This window comes from Rhineura floridana, chromosome 2 (assembly GCF_030035675.1).
Source record: "Rhineura floridana isolate rRhiFlo1 chromosome 2, rRhiFlo1.hap2, whole genome shotgun sequence".
Lineage (NCBI taxonomy): Eukaryota > Metazoa > Chordata > Lepidosauria > Squamata > Rhineuridae > Rhineura > Rhineura floridana.
In genome coordinates, this window is record NC_084481.1 from 16,021,999 (window position 1) to 16,045,064 (window position 23,066).

The 23,066-nt window shown below is 41.5% G+C and overlaps 1 protein-coding gene across 4 annotated transcripts in view; it reads right to left on the reverse strand.

The window, feature by feature from the left end:
- PARD3B (par-3 family cell polarity regulator beta) overlaps positions 1-23,066 on the reverse strand; it is an 894,180-nt gene that overhangs the window by 284,430 nt on the left and 586,684 nt on the right. For all 4 annotated transcript variants that reach the window (XM_061607918.1, XM_061607919.1, XM_061607920.1 and 1 more), the window contains exon 19: positions 8,370-8,480. In XM_061607918.1, the coding sequence (XP_061463902.1) occupies positions 8,370-8,480 (111 nt within the window). The remainder of the gene's footprint in view (positions 1-8,369; positions 8,481-23,066) is intronic.

Here is a 23,066-nt window from a genome sequence, read left to right on the forward strand (position 1 = left end):
AGAAGGTGTTGCCCCCTAACTAGAGGAATCCCACCCAGAGTTCTAGTACACTGCTCAGTCATACCCCTACTGAGGAATGTCCTCCAGCACTATCTAGCAAAAATGGAAATTTTACTCACCGTGAATTTCTATTTGTAGATAGTGCTGGAGGACATTCCACCCACCTCTCATTCCTCTGCTTCAACCTTCTGGAGCGGGAGGGGGAGTGGGGGAGTTAGGGCTTCTGCCAGCACCTTACATTTGCACACGTTGTTTAGTATTGTGTGTCTTCCTTCATGTGTGACCTTTCCTCCAGCACGTTGGTTCCGTGTTGGTCTGTCTCTTTTCTTCAGCTATTTCCTAGTATAGGCTTCCACTTTAGGGACGTCTGAAAAGCTGCGGATATGGGGCCTGAGGAGTGTTCTTGGCTCTGTTAGTTTGGTCTGGAGAGAGGGATGACTCCTCCCCCAGGAGAGGATACCAAGAAGCTTAGAGACCCTGCCTGTCATGACCAGTAGGAGGAGTCATCCCTACTGAGGAATGTCCTCCAGCACTATCTACAAATAGAAATTCACGGTGAGTAAAAATTCCATTTTTAAAGTGACAGCAAGCATAAAGCTGAAAGCAACAGTAATCAAATATCAGATCTTGGAAAAGTTACTTTTTTGAACTACAGTAGGGCCCCACTCATATGGCAGGTTACGTTCCAGGCCCCTGACAAAAAGTGAAAACCACTGGATTAGGCTGATGGGAGTTGTAGTTCAAAAAATAACTTTTCCAAGCTCTGTCAAATTATATATATAATTTGAGGTTTTTATTGTAATACCAAAACGTTTCGGCTTCCGCCTTCATCAGCTGCTAACATACAAATGCTGTTACTAAGGTGGCAGTTATAGAGCTTCGAGGATGGAATGCTCAGAGGGGCTTCCTTTGCACAAGCTAAGAAATGTTTGTACTGTCCTCCAGGTTCAGGCCATGTGGTGCCGATGTGTCCAGGGAGTATATCCAAAAGTTCTCCCTTTTAGTCAATGCTGCTGGATCTGTTGGCATCCCTATAGCTGTTATAGAAAAGTCCAACAGGTTGTGACCCTCAATGCTGAAATGTTTTACAACTGGTTGCTCCACTTTTTTTTGTTAAGATTGCCGATTTGTGGTTTCTGAAGCGTGTGGATAGGTCAGTTGTGGTTTTTCCTACGTATTGGATATGACATCCTGGTCTTTTCCATTCAATGACATAAATATTTATTTCATTTATAGGTGATCTTTCCTTCAAGGAGATCAAGGTGGCATACAAACATGGTCCTCCCCTCCCAATTTTATCATCAAAACAGTCCTGCAAGGTAGGTTAAGCTGGGAGACAGTGACTTGGCCCAAGGTCACCCAGTGAGCTTCCTGGCCGAGGGGTGATTTGAACACTGTTCTCCCAGGTCCCAGTCCAGCACTCTAACCACTATAGTACACTGGTCCTTATTTTATTAGTTTTAAATTTTATTAGTATTTACTCTATTTTACCTTTATTGTTTATTTACTTATAAAGTGAGCCTGGCTGGTTTTGTGTCATGTCTCAAGTACCACAGCTACTAGGTTAGAGATTAAGGCTTTAGTAAATAGCATAGTGTAGTATGGTGGCAGTGGTTAGAAGGATGTGGAATATATGTACAACGGTGGAAGTGAGACTGAGTAAAATAGGCACTCTTCTGCACATGGTGAATCAGCTGTGGTAAATAGAAGCTGGTTCTCTGCATGTTTAGTGGTGTTATGGAGAGATGAGGAGTAGAAAGGATCAATATATCTCTTCCTTCACAGACAGTTCCTCTACACTATTTATCAACAGTAATAAGGCTCTCCTGAAAAAAAAATTCTCAGTAGGAATGCATAGGTGAAAAAGATAATTAACCAGGAAAAACAGCTGTCTTTCAGAAGATACTAATATTAAATATAGTTAAAAAGGACATAAATTATGGCAAAGCACAAGCTACTTGATACATCTGTTTTCTTTAGAAAGATCTTCAAAGGCAAGAATATTAAAAAGCAACATGAGTTGCCTTATAGGTAGGAATGAAGGAGGCATTTTTCATTTTAGAAAAGGGAAGTCTGCCCTTTTCCATAATGAATGTCAAATCTGTAGTGTTTAACTTTAAGTCTGAATCATCTCAATTAAAAAAAAATTATAGTGAAAACAATGTTTTCTTTTTATGGATAGAGTATTAAGCCTTTGAAGATGATCTAGCCAAATTTTGAAAAGCAGGAGCTACATGGTGACTTTATATATACTATAAAACAGAGATCCAGTCTGATGGGTTGATAACTTGGATTAGGAAGGGCTAACAATCTGCACTCTGGATTGATTCCATTTATAGCCCTGCAAAATGAAAACAGTAGTGGCTTCCTTAGGGGGAACTGTTTTTTTGGCCACGTCACTGATGTGTTAAGTGTGTTATCCAAACTTTTTCCAGCATATTGTTAGCTGAACCAATCAATGTTCTCCAGTCTCAATGACTAGCCAATTGTCATTTGACTGGTTGGACCTGACCCTTGACTCCCAAAGATGAGCAGCCTCTTCTAAGCATAACATGCACTGAACATTTACCTGTAGCTTTAAATGACTGTAGCTTAGCTATGTTTCCAATGATGATCACACAGTCTGTGCCAGCATCTCCACAGTGACCTCTAAAGCAGAACAAGTCAATACTGGCGGGGTAAGGAGGAGAAGAAATTTGCACAGTTGAATTTTGGCTGAAAAGAAAGCCAGATCCAACCACAATCCCAAAGACAGGTAAATACAGAAAGGCATAGAAAAATGTGATGTCTGTGACTATGAGGGATGTAGAAATAAGAAAAATCTAAAGAATACCCACATAGTAGTATTGCACCTAAAGAATACCCACGTTGTGGTGTAGTCATGCATTTAAATAAATAAAGGAACAATTTTCTGTAGCTGTTTTTGTCATGGAACTGTTTATCATGGAAATGCTGCTGCTGAGCCCAGTCGAAACCAAGATGACTGCTTTCAGCACAGTCCTCTCCTCTTTGCGCTTTGGAGGCATTTGCTTCTCTGAAGGAATTGCTTTGAGTGAGAGCAAGAGTTGGTTCTGACTTTAGGGGCTTTTCTGAATGATTTCACTCCTCATTTCTTGACAAGCAAGGCAGGAATGAGGGAGAGCTGATCAGACAGGAAGAGCCAATTCCCTCTTTCTGCAGTCATCTCCCCATTAACACAATTGGGTGGGGAATAAAGGAAGATAGCAAGTTGCTTTTTCACACTTTTCTGGTGTTCATGTTAGACCAAGGCATCTTCCTGTCTCAATGGCTGCCTGGACTGGCCAATTGTCATCTGACTAGTTAGGCCTGCCTCCTACCACCCAAGGAGCAGCTTCTTCTTTGAGGCTTCTCTCTCCTCAGTGGACAGTAATTGCGCTTTCTGTCCGAAATGCAGTTTCTATCTAGCAGTAATCTAGGAACAGGGGTCTTTGATATCTGAAAGGCTGCTAGACGTGCAATGCATGTGAAACTATGCAGAGGTCAGAGCAACTAGCATGTCAAAATGACTTGAATCTTTAATCCTATGACACCCACATACAAAATCAGCTACACTATCATCTTCCATCAGTCCCTTTTAGCAGCGGTCTCCGTCTGGGGGGCGGGGGTTAGGGGTATTGGAACCTTTCTTCTGAAAAACAGCCCCGAGTTAGGTCAGAATGCCTGGCCTTGGAATAATCCTCTCCCTTTACCAATACAATAACAACAAAATCTCTCATGTTATTATGCATGGAAAGTTAGCAGTAGAAAGCTAATGAACTTTTATCAATGACAGTAATTAGAAGAGCAATTAAAATCGCATACAAGGCCAAGTTGTTTGTGTGGCTTTTGCTCACCATATGATTCTCCTTCCATCTCTAGGCACTCCAATTGTTAGTTTTACTATAAATTAATTTCTCTCCTAATAAGGAATGAGCAGCTGAGTATGCAGAATCTACATTCTACTAAATCTTTTCTGAAGCTCAGTCCATTCGGAAGGCAAGTTGAAGTATGCAGCTAGTGAAGTCATAGTGGCAGCAAGATCTATGGCACAGACTCACTGTAGTTGTCGTTGCCAATATGTGCATTAAAATCTTAGGCCTGAATTACATTATACATTATGGGATTAGTGAATCTTGGGACAGAATTATAAAACTCATCTTTACTGTCTATGTAAGTCATCATTAGATTAACAGTCAATAACAACATAAAGCACTAAAGTTCCACTCAACTGGATAACTTGGAACTTATCTTGCAAACACTCCTGCAATTGTTTTCCATAGTAATATGTCACAAGGAAAGCAGCTTTCTTTTTTTATTATTGATAAAAACATCTGCTCCCTTTTCAAACGCTGAGCAATAAATTATTTTTATCTGCCCAAACTAGGCTCCTGAGTTACTCCAGACTTGTTTTCCCTAGGGACTGGTTCACATATGCATGTTCATCATTTGATGACTAAAGCATCATGTAGGCGATTTGTATCTGTAAATGAGCTATCAGAGGTAATGGTCTTCATGACTTATTTTATATCCCATCCTTCCTCCTGTAGGAGCCGAGGGCAGCTAACAAGAAATATACAAGTACAGTCAGCATAAAATAATCATTGGGTGGTTGCGGGCAGCAGGGATTTGAAGCACACCTGGATAGGAGCAAGGTGGCTGCCAAGTCCAGTTATTTATTTGTTTATATATATTAAATTTATATCCCACCTTTCCTCCCAAACAAGCACAGCATGACATAAATCAGGTGTGGGGAATCTTTGGTCCACCAGATGTTGCTGAACTACAACTCCCATCAGCCCCAGAAAGCATGGCCATTGGCCAAGGATGATGGGAGTTGTTGTTCAAACATTTGGAGGGCCAAAGGTTCCCCACACCTGGCCTAAATGAATTCCTGCTGCTCCCCCACATAGCTGCCTGGCTCAGTAGTTAGAGGACAAACTGTGGAGCTGCATGTGTAGTGACGTATGCACTAGAATGAGGCATTCATATACTTTGGAATGGAACTGTGACACAGTTGTTAGCCACCACTGCTCTAAGCCTTGTGAACCACCATTGTGAACTTGAAGTAAGGTTAACATGGTATGTAGGTGTGGCAGAGAAAAAAGAAGTAACCTGCTCGCCTATGCGGTGTAATCTCAAGGCATCCTTTGGGAATTCATAGGATAAACATTTTTCTTCTTAAAATAGAATTAAAGGATATGAAATTGCCCAGTGGAAAAAGGTGGTATTTCAGCTTTTGTTAATTGTGAGATAAGAATTAAATATATGAGTTAAAAATATCATCTAGGTTCATCAGCTTCTAAGCACACCTGCTGTTCTCCATTTCAGTCTCAAACATTTCCAGGTCAGAAAGGTGAATAATTATTAGAGAAGATAAACCAGAATTATAAAGGAATTGAACTGACTGTTTTTAATAGGTTCTTACCAATTAACTGTCACTCCAGGGAATACATTCAATTTCGAAAGAGAATTTATCACTAAAAGAAATGTTAACAACAATTACTCCATGTTCAGCTGGAACATTAGCCCTAGAAACAGACGGAAGCATTCCTTTAAGTCTGCCAACATTTTAGCAAATGACACTGGCCCTTTAACAGATGGGAGACATACTTCTTAGCTTGCCAGGATCCTAATAAAAGACATTAGCTTCTGTAAATGAAGGACACATACCTCTCATATTGCCAGCATCCAAACTGGGAGTCAGAAGTTTAAAATAAAGAAGGGACCCAGGCTAGCAATACCAGACATATGTTACAGAAATTTCAGTTCCACTGGTGCAAACCTTGGCCAAACCCTAATTAATTCGTAAAAACCACTGAGCATGTATATTCTGAATAAAAGTACCATCTTTACCAGACAGGCTGACACGTTGTGCCACAATAGATGCTGGGGGTAGTGTTTTGCTTCTCAGCTTGTTTTGGAATGACTGCTGATATTGTGCTTGTCAGATATTGTTGACTGTTTTCATCAGTCTATAATGCTTTGCTCATATTTTTATTTAGTAAATTATTTTATAAATAAATCAAAATAAAACAATTTGCTGCACTGAGCAACCAGAATTAATTATCAGGTTTAATTCTGTTTATTCTTGGTGATTTGGTCTTGTATTTTATGTTTCTATGATGTTATGATATTTTAATAATTTTATTGTACTTTTTGGTGCTCACTGCTGCAATATTTTTCTTATGAGTTGGCAGTATATAAATATGCTTTCAAATAAAACAAAAAGCAACCATTAGCCTTACAGACACAGCTTGTGAGCCACCAAGCCAAATACAGTGCATCATCTAGACCAGCCTTTCCCAACCAGTGTGCCTCCAGGTGTTGTTGGACCACAATTCCCATCTTTCCTGACCATTGGCAATGCTGGCTGAGGCTGATGGGAGTTGTGGTCCAACAACATCTGGAGGCACACTGGTTGGGAAAGGCTGATCTAGGCACAATAAAGAACCTTTTTTGCTCCCTGGAAGATCAGGGTTCTAAATCATATATGAAGCCTAGATACTTACAGCAGACTCCTGGCTGCAGACATTACATTTACAACACCCGGTCCGCAGCCTAGGGGTCATTCTTGACTCCCAGCTGTCCATGGAGGCTCAGGTTTCGGCAGTGAGCCGGGCAGCTTGGTATCAATTACATCTGATACAGAGGCTGCGACCCTACCTTCCTGTACATCTGCTCCCACGAGTGATACATGCCCTGGTCTCCTCTCGCTTAGACTACTGTAATGCGCTCTACGTGGGGTTACCCTTGAAAACGGTCCGGAAATTGTAGCTGGTATAGAACGCGGCGGCACGCTTGATAAAGCAGAGCCATCGCCGGGATCATATCACCCCAGTGTTGGTAGACCTACACTGGTTACCAGTTGTTTACCGGGCCCAGTTCAAGGTGTTGGTATTGACCTTTAAAACCCTATACGGTTTCAGCCCAGTTTATCTGAAGGAACGCCTCCAGTATCACCAATTATGCCGCCAAACAAGATCAGCCTCACAAGACCTTCTCTCGGTCCCACCGGTCAAAACAACTAGGCTGGTATGGACCAGAGAGAGGGCATTTTTGATCATGACCCCCACCCTCTGGAACTCGCTCCCTTTTGACCTTCGACGTCTCCTCCCTGATGGGTTTTTGCCGAGCCTTAAAGACCTGGCTATTCAGGCAGGCCTATGGGGTTTCTGGGGTGGATTAGTTTTATGGTGTTTTAATTGAAGGAGGGTTTTAAATGGACTGATGTTGTAATTTGTTGATTTGTATATTGATTTATGTATTTTGCATTGTTGTACGTTGCCTAGAGTGTCCGTTAACTCGGACAGATAGGCGACTAACAAATAAATTTTTATTTATTTTATTTTATTATTTTACATGAGTGGTGAATGGACCAGGTGACTGTTATGTGACAAAGGAAGGAAGGCCCAGGAAGCATGACCCCACTCTCCCACCCTCACATGACTGCAATTGTGTGATGGGGAACAATTACCTGTACTGGGGATTTATATAGCACCCTCCCCCCATGCTGTTTCAGTTTAGAAAAATACACAGTGCTTGAATAATGGGTGCATTTTTACTTGAATTTTGTTGTATTTGTGTGTTACCCTCTGTGAGTTGCCTTGAGGGCCTGGTTTGGCTGACAGGCAACACAGAATAAAGAATAACTATTAGGGGCAGAGTTAAGGAAGGCAAATTCTAGCTGCAGTCAGTGAAAAATCTCCCAGTTCAGCTGATATGTGAATGCAATAGATAAGTTGTTTAAGAGTCATGCCATGGGCAAATAGGATCTGTCCAGATTTCTAGACTTGCAAAAAAAATAATGCTGCACATGTATTTGCCGGATGCCCGCAACTTTGATCATCCCATTTTTGCACAGAACCCTTAACCAACTCATTTTTCTGGCTGTTCTAGTGAAGGGAAGATATAAATACTGCATAGCATGTTTTACAACCATCTCCAAATTATTCACCATTTGGACTGAAATGGCAAAGCATGCAATCAGAGATGCAGCACTGTGACAGTTACTATATGGCTGCACAGAAATGAACATGGGGTTTGAGGGTGAAAGGAACTATTCCCCCTTTCCCATGAAGACATCAAGGACTAGTCTTATTAATGCTGTAGTGAATGGTAGCTAACAAAGGAAACAAGACAATAAAAGCCATGTGAAGGGAAAGCAAAATGTGACTTATTATGGTGCAAGAGACCAACAAGAGATGGAAGAAAGGTAAATTACATGCTTGTCTTAATAAGAGTAATGACTGGCAATAATGGCTGCAGGATGACTGGGATGCTATTTTAGGTGTTACTGCTCTGCCCATCCCCTCCCCATCCCCTCTCTTCACTGAACATTGGACAAAATGATACATCTTTGCTCATCTCACCTTTCACGCTCCTCCTTCATCTTTTCCAGGTCCTCCTCTTTAAGAGTGCCATGCTTGGAGTTTCCCTTCTGGTCACCTTTTGCACCTCTCTCCTCTTTTTTCTTGCCAAACCTTATTAAGAAATTAGGAAAGGTAATATTAAAAGAGACCAGGAATAATATAGAAAATAGGGAAATAATAGTGGAGTGCAATGGGCTTCTGTTTCTGCTATGACTTCTAAGAGAAAGCTGATACACAACTAAAAATTCTTCCGAGTATGAATTAACTAATTTTCCATACACTTGGAAGTTAATTTTTCCAAGACACATGAGTAATGCATGCTAGAAATTTCTCAAGATGTGAAATGAATGGAGTTTTCAATGTTAAACTATTATTAGCATAAATTTTAAAGCAGCTGAAGGGTCTTCTTTCCTCAAGGACAGCTTGTGTATCAGTAATGCTTGGCTACCTTCAGGCTAACACAAGGAACTACCACAGCATATTCTAGTCTCATCAGTAAAATTTGCTACTCATCATGCTCAGCCTAGATTACACTCAGCATATCTTTAAAATAAAACTAGCATCAAAATAAATAATACTACATTGCATGGACAAAACAATGCTACTTTAGGAAAACCACTTTGCTAAACCCAAGACTTCATTATGGACAAATGACTTGAATACAGTAATGACTTAAAAGGTCCTGCAAATCGTAGTTTTCAAGTTTGATAAAATCGATATCCCACATTGCAAAACCTGCTAAGCAGTATGGAACAGAACAACACCTTTTATTATCAAAACTAATGCCTACAGTTTGAACACCATATCTTCTTATTCAGATATATGCATTATGCTACTTTTGCTGACTCAAATTTGGATGCAGGACTGTTTCTTTGAAATTTTGACCAAACAATACAGGATTTTAAATGAAGGAATGCAAATGATATGGATAATACAAATCAATAAGTAATTTGTGCCAGTACCTCTCAGGCCAGAGGACATTGGGGTGCTCTTCAGAATGACAATTTGATTTTTATAGCAAGAATCACAACATTGGAAACTCATGGAACAGACTCAATTCAACAAGGAAAACAAATGTCACAGATAAAATAAGATTTTAGGAATCAGTTATTTGCATAGCTCAATACATGTTGAAAATTTCATATTTTATCCACCCTTTTAAGGGAAGGCATTTGTCCTCCTGCTTTTCATAAAACTAGGAATTAGAATTGAGGTGTAATAGATGTGAACCACCGTCTCCCTTCGTCCAAATGCTAGCTTCTGCCTACAGTTCCCTTGCAGATAACTTTACATAAAACTACAAGTCCCCAAAATTACCCAATTTCATATTCTTTAGATGATTTTTCAAATACTTTTTTTGTCTGTCTAGAAAACGTTTTTATTCCTTAAGTAGCATGTTGGCTGAACTACATTTCTCATATATATTGGCATTTCTCCAGTGACCAACGCTGGGTTTCATTGCAACCTTACAAAACTCAAATTACTAATGAATTCAAGCAGCAAGACTACAGAACAAAAATCTAGCTCCTAAAAGGCAACATGCTACCACAGACAATTCCCCAAGTGTTTATAAATGTCTCGCTAGAAAGAAAAAAATGCCACATCTCAATGGGTGTACAATACCTGTACAAGATGGACATCATATTGCACAAATGGAATGTGTGTGTGGTGGATAATCCATATCCTGAGTGGTGTGCAGCCTGCTCTAGATGAGGTCACACCCCATTGGAAAGAGTAGGTCTGTAGAGGTCCTCCTGGATCCAGTGCTGTCACGTGAAGCACAAAGACCTAGGTGGCATGAAGTACCTTCTTACCAGCTTAGACTAGGGGTCCAACTACCACCCTATCTGAATAGGGATAACTTGTCTTCAGTAATCTATAGGCTGGTAAGCTCAGGAATGAATTACTGCAATGCAAGTTACATGGAGCTGTCTTTAAAGCCAGTTTGTAAGCTGCAGCTAGTGCAGAATGTGGCTGCCCAATTGCTGACAGGCTTGAGGCAGGCTGACCATATCCCATTGATCCTGGCATACCTGCCCTGGCAGCTGGTATTTTTCTGAGCCCAATTCAAAGGGCTGGCTGTGACCCGTAAAGCCCTGTATCTCCAAGGATTCCCAATATCTTTCAGAGTGCCTCATGCAATATGAACCTACTTAGACCCTTAAGTCTTTATCTGAAGCCCTCTTCTGGATGCTCTCTCTGAGGGAGGTTTGGAGGCTGATGACAAGAGACTGGGACTTTTCAGCTATGGCTCCCCATTTGTGGAATACTCTCCCCAGTGAGGTCTGCCTGGGGTCATCATTAACCTATTTCTGGTGCCTGGTAATAACCTACTTCTCCCAGGTATTTTGCAGGTTATGTTAACTGTTCTGTTGTTCACTGATTAAATGTTTTCTGCTGCTGAAGTTTTCTGTTATTGCTGTGTCGGTTGTATGAGTTTGCAATATTTTTATTTTAACATTTTGTTGTCTCTTTACACACACCTATGACTCTCAATTTTTTGTAAGCTGCTTAGAGACTTTTTAGACATTTAGAGTACAACTAGGGACAACACTCCTTTCTTGCCTGTCTCTCACACCCTCACTGTCCATGCTTGGAATTATTCCAGTACCATTAGGTAGGGCGAGTCTGCTTCTCTCATGACAAAAGATGTGAAGCACCTGAACAGATTATTTATTTATTATTTGATTTATATCCCGTCCTTCCACCCAGCAGGAGCCCACCGCGGCAAACAAAAGCACTAAAAACACTTTAAAACATCATAAGAACAGACTTTAAAATACATTAAAAAACAACTTTAAAAACATTTTTTAAAAGCTTTCAGGACATCTTTTTAAAAAAGAGGTTAAAAGCATATTGTTTAAAAACACAAAAAAGTTTTAAAAAATATTAAAAAGCAATTCCAACACAGACGCAGACTGGGATCTCAACTTAAAAGGCTTTTTGAAAGAGGAAGGTCTTCAATAGGCAGTGGCGTCACTAGGGTTGGTGTCACCCGGTACAGTAACTCATGGTGTCACCTCCATGGACCTCCTCCCGTACCAGACCATACAGAATCCTTAGTAATGTTTTTTGTACTAATGTTACTCGTAAATCATAATCCCCGTATATCACTGAATGTAATGGCAATAATAGTGACATAAACAACTAGCAAAATTAAAATTACACCTTTAAATTACAATATCATACGCGCAGCCTAAATGTATTTACATTTATACATAGTCTCATGTGGTTAAAGTGAAAATTCGGTAAGAAAATAATAGAATTCAAAGTAAAAACATTTAAGAACTACATCAAAATTATGTTCATTTTAACACAAACACAATTCTTTGTTATGTTTACTCAGAAGTCCCATTAATTTACAGCACAATCCTAACCACGTCTACTCAAAAGTAAGTCCTAATGAATTCAATGAGGTACATGGGATCAGCATTCCTTTACTCCCAGAAAAGCAAGTATTGGATTAAAGCTTTCATATTGGAAAGGTTTTCAAAGCACTGCCCTCTCCAACAGCCCAGGATCTGACTGTGTGCTACACACAAGAGAAAAAACACTTTAACCCAAATTCTTATTATGTGGCCCTGGGTAGATCTATTGCCTTGTTAAGCTGAGTTGGGACTCTGAAAAATGCTTGTCAAAGTTGACTTTGAAAACTGGGCAGCACTTGACAGTGAAGAACTTGGAGGTGTGTGTCTCTGTGTGGTCACTTCTACTCCTTGTTTTTGAAGTATCCTGACAAAAGTGGTGACTTCCTCTTCAGTGCACAGTTAAACTGGATTTGCCCACAGATGTAGTTATGGCCATCAACTTTGGTGGCTTTAAAAGAGGATTGGACAAATTCATGCAGGATAAGGCTGTCAACAGCTACTAGTCCTGATGACTATTTATGACTTCCAGTATCAGAGGCAGTATGCCTCTGAACACCAGTTGCTGGGAATCACAAGTAGGGGGAGAGGGCTACTACAGACAGGTCCTGCTTGTGGGCTTCCACTAGGGTTGCCAGGTCCATGGCCTGAGACTGATCCTGTATCTTTAGGACAGCCTTTCCCAACTAGTGGGCCACCAGATGTTGTTGGACCACAACTCCCATCAGCCTCAGCCAGCATTGCCAATGGTCAGGAAAGATGGGAATTGCGGTCGAACAACATCTGGTGGCCCACTAGTTGGGAAAGGCTGCTTTAGAAGAAGAGAAGGTCAGCCAAGTGCAGGTGTTCTTGCAACTCTGTAATGGGAAAAACCACAAGGTGGTCTCCCTCTCCCCTCCACAACTTTTAAAGATACAGAAGACCTCTTGGTTGCCAGGCCCGGCCTCCAAGAGGTCTTCTGTATCTTTAAAAGTTGTGGAAGGGGGAGGGAGAATTCCACCTTGTGGTTTTTCCCATTACAGAGTTGCAAGAACACCTGCACTTGGCTAACCTTCTCTTCTCCTAAAGATACAGGATCATTCTCAGGCCATGGACCTGGCAACCCTAGCTTCCACAGGCATCTGGTTGGCCGCTATGAGAACAAGATGCTGAATTAGATGGGCCTTTGCCCTGATCCAGCAGGGCTCTTCATATATCATATATTCATATATGTTGTCCAACCAGCAAGCAAGAAGCAATCATCAGTTTTTCTGGGGTCAGAGCACCTCAGACAGCCTCAATCATGAACTTCTTAAGATGTACTGATGTCTGGAGCTAAGCTTGGAGTTCATTTGTTTTTTCATGTTCTTTCCTGCAGTGCTGTCCCATAATGGCTCACTTGCGGCTCTCAGAAGTGTAGCCCTGCAAAGAGACTATTAAGTTGCAGAAGCCCAAGGCAGTGCCTAGCAACCATTTGCTGTACCCTGCGAGTACTTACCTGTTTTTATCGGCCTACCTGCTTGTCAGTCTGTTTTCAGGCAGAATTGTTTCCACCTGCAGCTCTCAGAGGTGTGGCCTAGCAAGAGGATATGTAGCTGCAGAAGCCCAAAGCAGTGGCTAAAGGACAGTGCCTGTTTGGTGCCAATGAGGGACCATGCTTATACAAAGCTGGCAGGGTCTACCTCAGCTGGGGTGAGGGGCTTCTGCTGGTGTAGGTATATCCTAGTTCCCTCAGCCTGGCATAAATACAAGTTGGATTGCACCTTAATTTGTCTAAATGTATGTCCATTTAAAACTGCCTTGAATATTGAGGATAAAAAACAAGCAATAACAATGAGGGAGATAAAGATGAAAAAGAGGACAGACCTCCTGTACCTTTAATTAGTATCATTTGTAGACCACTTCCCATCCAGGATCCCAAAGTGGCATACAGAATAAAATCCAACATTAATATGTTAAAAACATATAAAATCAAACAAGTACTGAAATATATATAATATTAAAATATCAACAGCAAAGAACAAACAAATGCCAGGGATATGCACAGTATCTAAAATGGGCCAGTGACCCAGCTGGGGAAAGCCTGAGCAATCCAATGTGCTTTTCACACTTTTTCAGAAGCACTCTACTGTGGATGCCTCCCCTATAGGAGTGGGGGAAAGAGCATTCCAAAGCATGAGTGCCACTACAGAGAAGGCTTGTTTCTAGGTCATCAACAAGCAACACATCATAAAGTGGGATGACCCTAACAAGGCCTCTTCTGATGACCTTTATGTCCTAGCAGGTCTGTATAAGGTGCTCTTCTAGGTATCCAAGTCCCGGGTTCTTTAGGGCTTCATACATCAGCAACAAAACTTTTAAAATGGTTCAATAGCTAATAGGCAGCCAGTGCAGTGCTTTTAGCACAGGCGTAACATGTGCACGACTGGATTACAACAAACATCTTGTCTGTGCCCTCAAGCCTCAAAAACTGAAACAGATCCCATAAAACTAGGTAAGACTCCATTGGACATCCATCTGATACTGTATCAATAGTATCAATTCAAGTTGGCATAGGTTTTATCTTCAAAGTGTTTTAAAATTTGTTACAGCATGATTCAAGAGTGCAAGCATTCAATTTGCTGGGGTATATGAGAATAATCACCGTACCACTCGGAAAAGCAATGCTGGATGGCTACTCAAGGCTGTCATGGAAGCAGCAAAACAAGCTTCTCTGCAGCTTTCACTGCCATGCAGTAGGTGCAATTATGCGCTCTAGCACATGTCCAGTTGGCTTCACTTTGAATCTTACACCACTTGCACTTTAGTTTTCGTTGTTCTGGTATACCGCAGAAAACCAGGAAGCAATCTGGGCTCTACAGTGCAGGACAGGACAATTGGGAGCAATCATGTCAAGTGCCCACCCCATCTGCATTCCATAGTGACACAAAGACCTCAACAGGATCACCACCGGCTTTGGTTTTGGATTCCATACGTCTCCAAGGGCAGACCATCTTAATAGGTCCCCCAATTCTACCGAAGGTGACTAATACTATAAGTACAAGCTTTACCAGAGAGTGGTCTGACAGTAACAATGGGGTGAGTTAAGTCCCCCTCAATGCCCAGATTGCCCTGTTCGCACACTGAGGCAAAGACCAAAACAAAGGTATGCCCTTCCTTACACTTTTGGCCCAGACAGACAGCCCCATGGTTGCAGGCCATGAAATTCCAATGCAGCTTCAGTGTGGATACTTAAGTCCCTCAAAACAAATGTAATGGGGTTCTCAAGCTTGAGACCATCTCTGCCTGCTCAGTTAGGGTGGACAGTACACCAACAGCATCCCCAGTCTGTCTCATTGCCCCAGTGTCATGTACAGGCCCTCATAGCCAACAGCAAGCCCCCCCCACGCGTCTCTCTTACAGCCCTGCCTCCAACAATGGCCCAATATAGAAGGCTGCTGGAAACTGCTGATTCACTTGTAGTCCCCTCCAACAGAAGCCCTCTGACCAGTTCAGTAAGTCTACTCAAGAGGAAGAAGATGCCACAAAGAGGTAGCAAGCAAATAACAAGCACAGTCTCTCAGTTCAGGCGGCTGGTCTTACTTCTTTCCCTCCTGCTGCTCTGGCTTGAAGCTACACCTGCTGAAATTCCTTCTTTTACACAACTTTTAAAGGTGACATAACCCTGCCCTTTATTTTGGATCTGGCTACTCTAGTGACAAAATGAAATGTAAAAATCAAACAGATTTATAACTGGTTTTCAAAGCACTGCTCTGTCCAACAGCCCAGGGTCTGACTGCGTGTTACACACAACAGAAAAAAAATCTTTAACCCATATTCTTACTTACTCAAACTGAAGACCTCAAAACTACCATTTTGACGTTGTAATGAAGCCTAAGCACTGCCTGGGTCAACAAATCACAAGCCTGGCTCCCCTTATTGGCTACAATCCTGAAAGGGCGGGATTAGAGGCCAGAGCCTGGAAAAGTTATTTTTTGAACTATAACTCCAATCAGCCCAATCCAGTGGCCATGCTGGCTGGGGCTGATGGGAGCTGTAGTTTAAAAAAGTAACTTTTCCAAGCTCTGGCTAAAAGCTAAATACAGATCGGTTAAAAAACAGATTAAACAGTCGCGGGGGGGCTGACGTTTTGGTGTATATCTCGGGAAGCTGAGAGTCCGGAGATTAAGGTAGGGGCGGCTCTGGGCGTCACCCCCCTCTCGGTGTCACCTGGGTGTGGTCTGCACCCCCCGCACCTGCTTAGTGACGCCCCTGTCAATAGGCACTGAAAAGATAACAGAGATGGTGCCTATCTAATATTTAAGGGGAGGGAATTCCACAGGGTAGGTCCCACCACACAAAAGGTCCATTTCCTATGTTGTGCAGAACGGACCTCCTGATAAGATGGTATCTGCAGGATAGATTGATAAACTTGATTGATTGATTGATTGGTATCTGCAGGAGGCCCTCACCTGCAGACATCTCACCCTTCCTCCCAGAAGGAACCAAGGAAGGTAAACAAAACGCTAAAAACCCTCTAAAACGTCTTTAAAACAAAAGCCTTTAGAATATATTAAAACAAATCAGGAATGTTGTGGGTTTTAGTAGAAGGTATAAAATGATGTGAGAAAAGGGTTGATCACTCAACATTTCTCTTCAAAGGAGTATGAGTTAGCTGCAACAGGGGCAAATTGTTTGAAACTGAAAGCTTGGGAGAGCACTGTCAAGAACTCAAGGTCAGACTCCTCTTCTTTAGGAGATAAAGCTGGGGATTCAGAGTGGGAGATGGAATTAATCTCAGGGTCAGTCCCAGATGTACATAACTAACCAGAAGCATTTATGCAAGAGGAGCCCATTCTGCCACTGCCTCTCTCCCTCTCACTCAGAACCCCAGCTCAAAAGTTCTAGTATAACCATAGTGAAACTACTGGTCCATCAGGGTCAATGACTGTTAAAGCAGTCTGGGCTCCTTTAAATGAAAGTCTCACTGAAGGCACAGCTAGCAACTGGTAGAGGGGTAGCTTCTATTTAAGACTCAGTCTGAGGACAACTGCTGCTGAAGCAACATCTGAAGTCTGCTCTTAAGGAGTCTCCACCTAAGCCTTGCAAGAAGCTGTCCAGCGTACTACTGAAGCCTAACCTCTGTACTGCTGAGGCCATCATTCAAAACCTTAGGCACAGCAAATTGTTTATTACTATTGTATTTTTACTGATAGGGAGTGGGAGATGTACTTGTGAGATTTTTTGCCTCAGGTACTAGAAAATAACTTTTCCTGTCTTGAGTACTATGCACCTTGACTGGTGTGTGTATGTGTGAGAAGGTTGGTCCTGCACTTCAAGCAACAAAATATCTTGAGTTGGCCATGCTAAGTGTGTGCGCATCTATGGGTGCATATATACACATTGGGGAACTCATTGCTACTTACTGTATGCTGTGATGTTTAGGCTGTTGCAGATTTTTTATTAAATGTATAGCTGCTTAAGTCGTTGGACAGGTTTTTCAGGGTTCTGTCACTTCTTATACCGCAATTGAAAAATGGGAGAACCTCTGGCCTTCCTGATGTTGCTGGACTACAACTCCCATAATCCTTTACCATGGGCAATGCTGAGGCACTGGGACTTGTAGTCCAACATATGAAGGACCACAGGTTCCTCATTCCTGGTCTATGTGCTACTCCTCTCTTTGGTAGCAGACATGGAAAATAATTATCTACCTGTAAAGCAGGGGTGTATTCGTCCAGAGTCTCAGGGAGTCCTAGACCCCTTGCTTTTTTTGGGAGCCAGGTCCCAGAAGGGTCCCTATGTCTCCAGCATCCTATGAGCCAAACAGCATGAACGTGTTAGCCACTGAGAAGAATCTTCTAACTTGCTTCCTTGCTGTTTCCTGCTGATTGGAGCCAATCAGAGTGAAAGGAGTTCCTATTATTTCCTACTTCAAAAAGCCAAGCTGTGGAGAGTGAGAATTCTGTAATTGCAGATAAAATACAGTGAATCCTGATGGTAGCATCCCATCTACATCATCATGCAGTTTGGTAGCAGGAGATAAACATGTAGACAATGAATTCAGGAATTCAATCAATATCTGTGACAGTGAGAAAGGACAGACAAATGGTGACAGTGACAGAGAAGCAGAAAACACTATTCAAGCTTGGTCAGATTATTCTATAATATTAGAAGGTCGTACAATCTTAGAAGGGGACATGGCTGTGACTATCATGAAAAGACACTTCACTTCTGAATTTGCCACTACGCTACTGCTGTAATGTCTCTGCAGACGTTTTCAGTGGCTCTCCTCCTTTCACTTGCCTTCCTTTAAATGTGGGGTTCTTGCCTGCCTTTGTTCAGGCAAACTGAGGCACTCTTTTCTAGATTTCCCACCAAGTGGAGTGCTTGCTGAGCACAAGGAATGGAGGAAAAAAACCATCAGAGAAACACCAACAGAAAACATAAAGAGAATGAATCAGTGGAAGGAGAGTACTTTCCAACTTGAGCAGGAAAACCACCTCCCCCCCCTTTCCTTTTGTGCCTCAAAACAGAAGGGGAAAAATCAATGAAACGCAGAGTAAATCCGCTTTGCCTTGAAAGATCATCAGAAGATTAAGTGTTTTGAAAATGCTCCAGATCAACATACACTCCCCCTCTAAGGGATATGGGAAGCTCACACTTCAGCAGAGTACTCAGAATACATCCTTTCACCATTTTATATATTTCATGAACACAAGGAGATTATAAACTACACATGCTTATGTCTACAGCTTTCTATGCTCAGACTCCTATTATATGTCAAAACGTAAACACAGAAAAGAGAATTTGAACGTAACCATATCATACAACTGTGCAAGTATTATGAAACGCATAGTGTAAAATAGTCCTCAAACCAATTGTGGAAAAGTCTGAATCTAATAGCAGCTAGGAAGAGAGCTTTTTTGTCTAATGCATACATATTCAGTGGAAATCTCATTTGTTTCTAGACAGTCCACATTATTCCTTGCCCCCTGGCCATGTTCCAGAACATACATTTGTTCTACCTGCCTTCATTTCCTTCATAGTTTTATTTAAAAAAGCCCAGAGTCCAGTATTTGATTTTGCATTTATAGATTTTTAAAGAGTTATTATTGCTTTGGTGTTTTATATTATGATAGGGGATAAGGCAAACATAATAATATATATTAACACATGAAGGAACATGTTGCATAATAAAAAGTCATGCAACAGCTACAGTTTACTTTTGCTGCCTCTTCAAATCTGAATACCGTTTTTTGCATAGAAGAAAAAAGCTTTATTTTAAAAGATGACAATTTTAATTGTAATAACTTCTGTGCAGAAGCATTGCTGCCTGGTGGTATAGTATCTGTTGTCAGAAGAAACTGCTAAGTTCAAATGAGATCATAAACTAACATGTGGTTAGTAAATCTAGAAGAAAATGCATCTCACTGCTATTTTTGGCTTCACACTGGAGCTGTGTGAAGATGTACAGCACACTTGCTCTATTAAATATACAATCTGTATTTGTCTTTTACTAAACCCTTAAAAAGTTATTCCTTTTAACTTTACATCAGAGCAGAAAAGTGGACAAACATCTGAAAACATGTCAAACCTCCTTTCATTCTAGTTCAGAATCTGAAGGGTTGGATCTAAGCTTAGAATAGGTCCATTGACATTGCACAAGATAGTCATGACCAACTCATATCCCACTGATTTCAGTTAAATAGGTCTGGATTGAACTCACAGTATTACCTTACCCCCTTTCCCTTATTCCACACTTCGTTGCATCCTTTGTGCAATGGAAGCAAAGAACTCCCTTAATTTATTTATTTATTTATTTCATTTTTAAACCGCCCATAGCGAATAGCTCTCTGGGCGGTGAACAAAACAAGATTAAAATACAATATTACAATAAAATTACAATAAAATCAGCAACAAGTTAAACGGAAAAAAAAATTAAATGAAACACATTGAACATTAAAATGCCTGGGAGTATAGCCAGGTCTTAACCTGGCGCCTAAAAGAAAGTACCGAAGGCGCCAGGCGTATCTCCACAGGTAGGCTGTTCCACAGTTCGGGGGCCACTACAGAAAAGGCCCTAGATCTAATAACAATCCCCCGGGCATCCTGATGAGTTGGTACCCGGAGGAGGGGCTTGGATATTGAACGAAGTGAACGGGTAGGTTCATAGCGGGAGAGGCGTTCCACAAGGTATTGTGGTCCCACACCGTGTAAGGCTTTATAGGTCAAAACCAGCACCTTGAATCTGGCTCGGAAACAAATAGGCAGCCAGTGCAGGCGGGCCAGGACAGGTGTTATATGCGCAGACCAGCGGGTCCTCGTTAACAACCTGGCTGCCGCATTTCGCACTAGCTGAAGTTTCCGAACGGTCTTCACATGTGATGCGTCCTTCCCTGGCTCTCCCTGTCAGGTTCCTACCTGCGCGTGGCTACTGCCTGTCACTAGGCACCACCAGGGACTCCACCAGTCCGGACCGCTCTCTCTTATGGTTTCCCTATCCGCTCTAGCACAGATCTCAACAGATCCCCCTGCTAAGCAACCACCAGTAACGTCCCAATACTAGTATTCCCAGAGACTCTGAATACTGGTATTGTTACTCTCTTCACTGCTGCCACCATTTGTTACAGTTCCCCTTCAGCCTTGGTCATTACCTTACCCTCCCTTCTGGTCTGTGAAACCCCAGCCAAGGATCAGGCCTTTGGTAAACCAAATTAAGTATTTATTAAAGATAACAAAGCTAACAAGATTAACAAGATTTCTTCTTAAGGCACATAAGCATATGGTTTTACTCAATACTAATCCGAACTCCACCTCCCTCCTTCTCCACGCTCTCCTTAAAAAATATTGTATACTACATGCAGGAAGTATGATGCATAGCTCATAAATACATTCAGAAGTGTAAACTGTTTTGGTCTGTTGCAACAAATGTGAAGGAGTCCTGGGGCATATCTTTAAGATGCAACAGGACTCTGGGGTGTCATGTATGGAAGGATATTAACCGCCTATGGAAGGCAGCCCAGAAACAGTAAAAGGAACTGACTGTTTTGAACAGCTACAGCGGACAGGTCTCTTCATCTGGTGGCCTTTTTGTCACTGGTCAAATTAGAAGGACAGAACTTCATTATACAGTATCGTTATACAGAACAGAGATGTTAAGATGGTATGCTGAACAACAGTAGATTTCTGAAAGGCAGCTTGTTGCATGAACATGGTTGGAACTAAAAGGAAGCAGCAGAATTGGGGTCAAACTGTAGACTACATTGTCTGGTAGATTTTGCCCAATGTTCCAAATATTGTCCATGGTGTCTACTTCCTCTCTGGAATAATGCAATCAGAGTCATTTTCATGATCAGTGCAAGCATAGTGGCATATGATGGGTGCACTTATCAAGTGTAAGTGCAGCCAATATTTAAGGTTCCAATAGGGACCAGGAATCAGAGTGCCCTCTGATGTTGATGGGAAGGGGGTGCTCTTGAAAAGGATGGGAGTTGTGAGCAGCAGAGCGGAGGAGGTGAGGAGGTGAGTTGGGGAAGAATTGTGCATATCCAGAAAAGGGGCACAATTTTTAAATGGTGGGAGACAATTCACTGCAATGTCAAATATAAACAAAAAACTTTTGTGTTTTCAGAGTATTTATTGTTATTTTAAAAAGACACAATAACCAGAGATATAAATATTCCTGAACTATGGGAGGAGTGGCAGAAGGGAAGGGGGATTGGTAACTGCCCCTTGGTCTCCCCCTAAATGGTACCCTTGCAGTCAACTCTTCAGCCAGAAATTGCTAATTCTATGATCAGAGAAGAGACTTAGAAAAGATGAATAAATCAGTTGGACGTTTAATATGTTAAATATTTCAGAACTGCTTTTTAAAAACTACATTAAAAAGAGGGGAATATAAAGTTATGAGTGTTATGGCCTCATGCCATTCTGTACAGTGTTTTGGTGACACAGAATGATGTTTGTAATGCACTATGAAGGCAGCTGTAGCTATAAAGCCATTAGTATGCTGCCTACAATGGAAGGGCAATATTCCAAATGCATTGTGCATACAAGGTACGCATACAGAAGCAGGATGGGTTTTCTTTTATGTGGCTGGCCACTAGGAAATAAAAAATGGGAGTCATCCTCATGGGAAAACCAGTGGTGTATTGTACTTAGAAATAAGTAATGCTCACCATTCCCATTTTTGATATTAGCTTTAACACCAAGACCTTGAGAACAAGAATTAACCCAAGTTCTGAAGGTCCACTTTTGGCTACAGGAATACAAATCAGTGGTACATGTCACAACAACTTAAGTAGTAGCTCAAGCCAGCCTTCCCCAATCTAGTGCCCTCTACTTGTTGTTGAACCACATCATACAGCCCTGGCATCATACGATTGGAGATGGTTGCCTTACACATATCACCTAAAACAGAGATTCCCAAACTGTGGTCCGCAGACCACCAATGGTCCACAAGCTTCATTCAGGTGGTACAAGGAATGTCTGTTGATTGAAGGTTGTGGTTGAAGATAGAGGTGGAACATCCATTGCATTAAATATTCACTTTGATTTTTAATTGTATTCTGTTGCTTCTTTTATTTCTTATACATTTTATTTATCACAATTTGAATTTCCATGAATTTCCATATATTGCATTTTATTGTGTTACAATTTGAATTTCAAAAATTTCAAACTGTAATACAGTAAAATACAATATATAATAAATAAAAGAAATAACAATTTAAAATTTAAATTTAAAAATCATACAGCAGCTAGCACAGTGCACTGCAATTGCTAAAACAGGCAGAAAAAACATGAAGTGGTCCACCAAGACCCTCAGTGAATTTCAAGTGGTCCATGGGAAAAAAAGTTGGGGAGCCATTGACCTAAACCCCTTGATTATGCTCTAAAAAGCAGGGTTGTTCCAATGCATTCTGCACATTCTGGGTATAAGGCACCGGAAGATGCTATGTTAGCAACAGTCACCTCCCCATCCTGCCCAAACTGCAGTTGGATCACCGAGTTCAGGCTACAAGCATAAGAGGCTCATAGGATGAAAGCTTCAAGATCTTCCCCCACTCCATTGCCATGTAATGGGTTTGGCTTTCTCTGCTATTGCACCCTGATAATGAAATGCCCTCCTTTGGAAGGCCCACTTGCCGATGACACTGGCTTCATTCCAATGTCAAGTCATGACATGGCTGTTTATTAGAGCATTTGGGTCTTGCTGACTGTTGTTCAGTATCTCTGCTTGTGTTTACTGCTTCTGCTGATTGTTTGATTTTATGATATGATTATTGCTTTATGATTATATATGTTGAACTGTGGTTTTACTGACTGTGCCCCAGTCTTAGATCAACTGATATGGGGGTGGGGGTTAGAAATA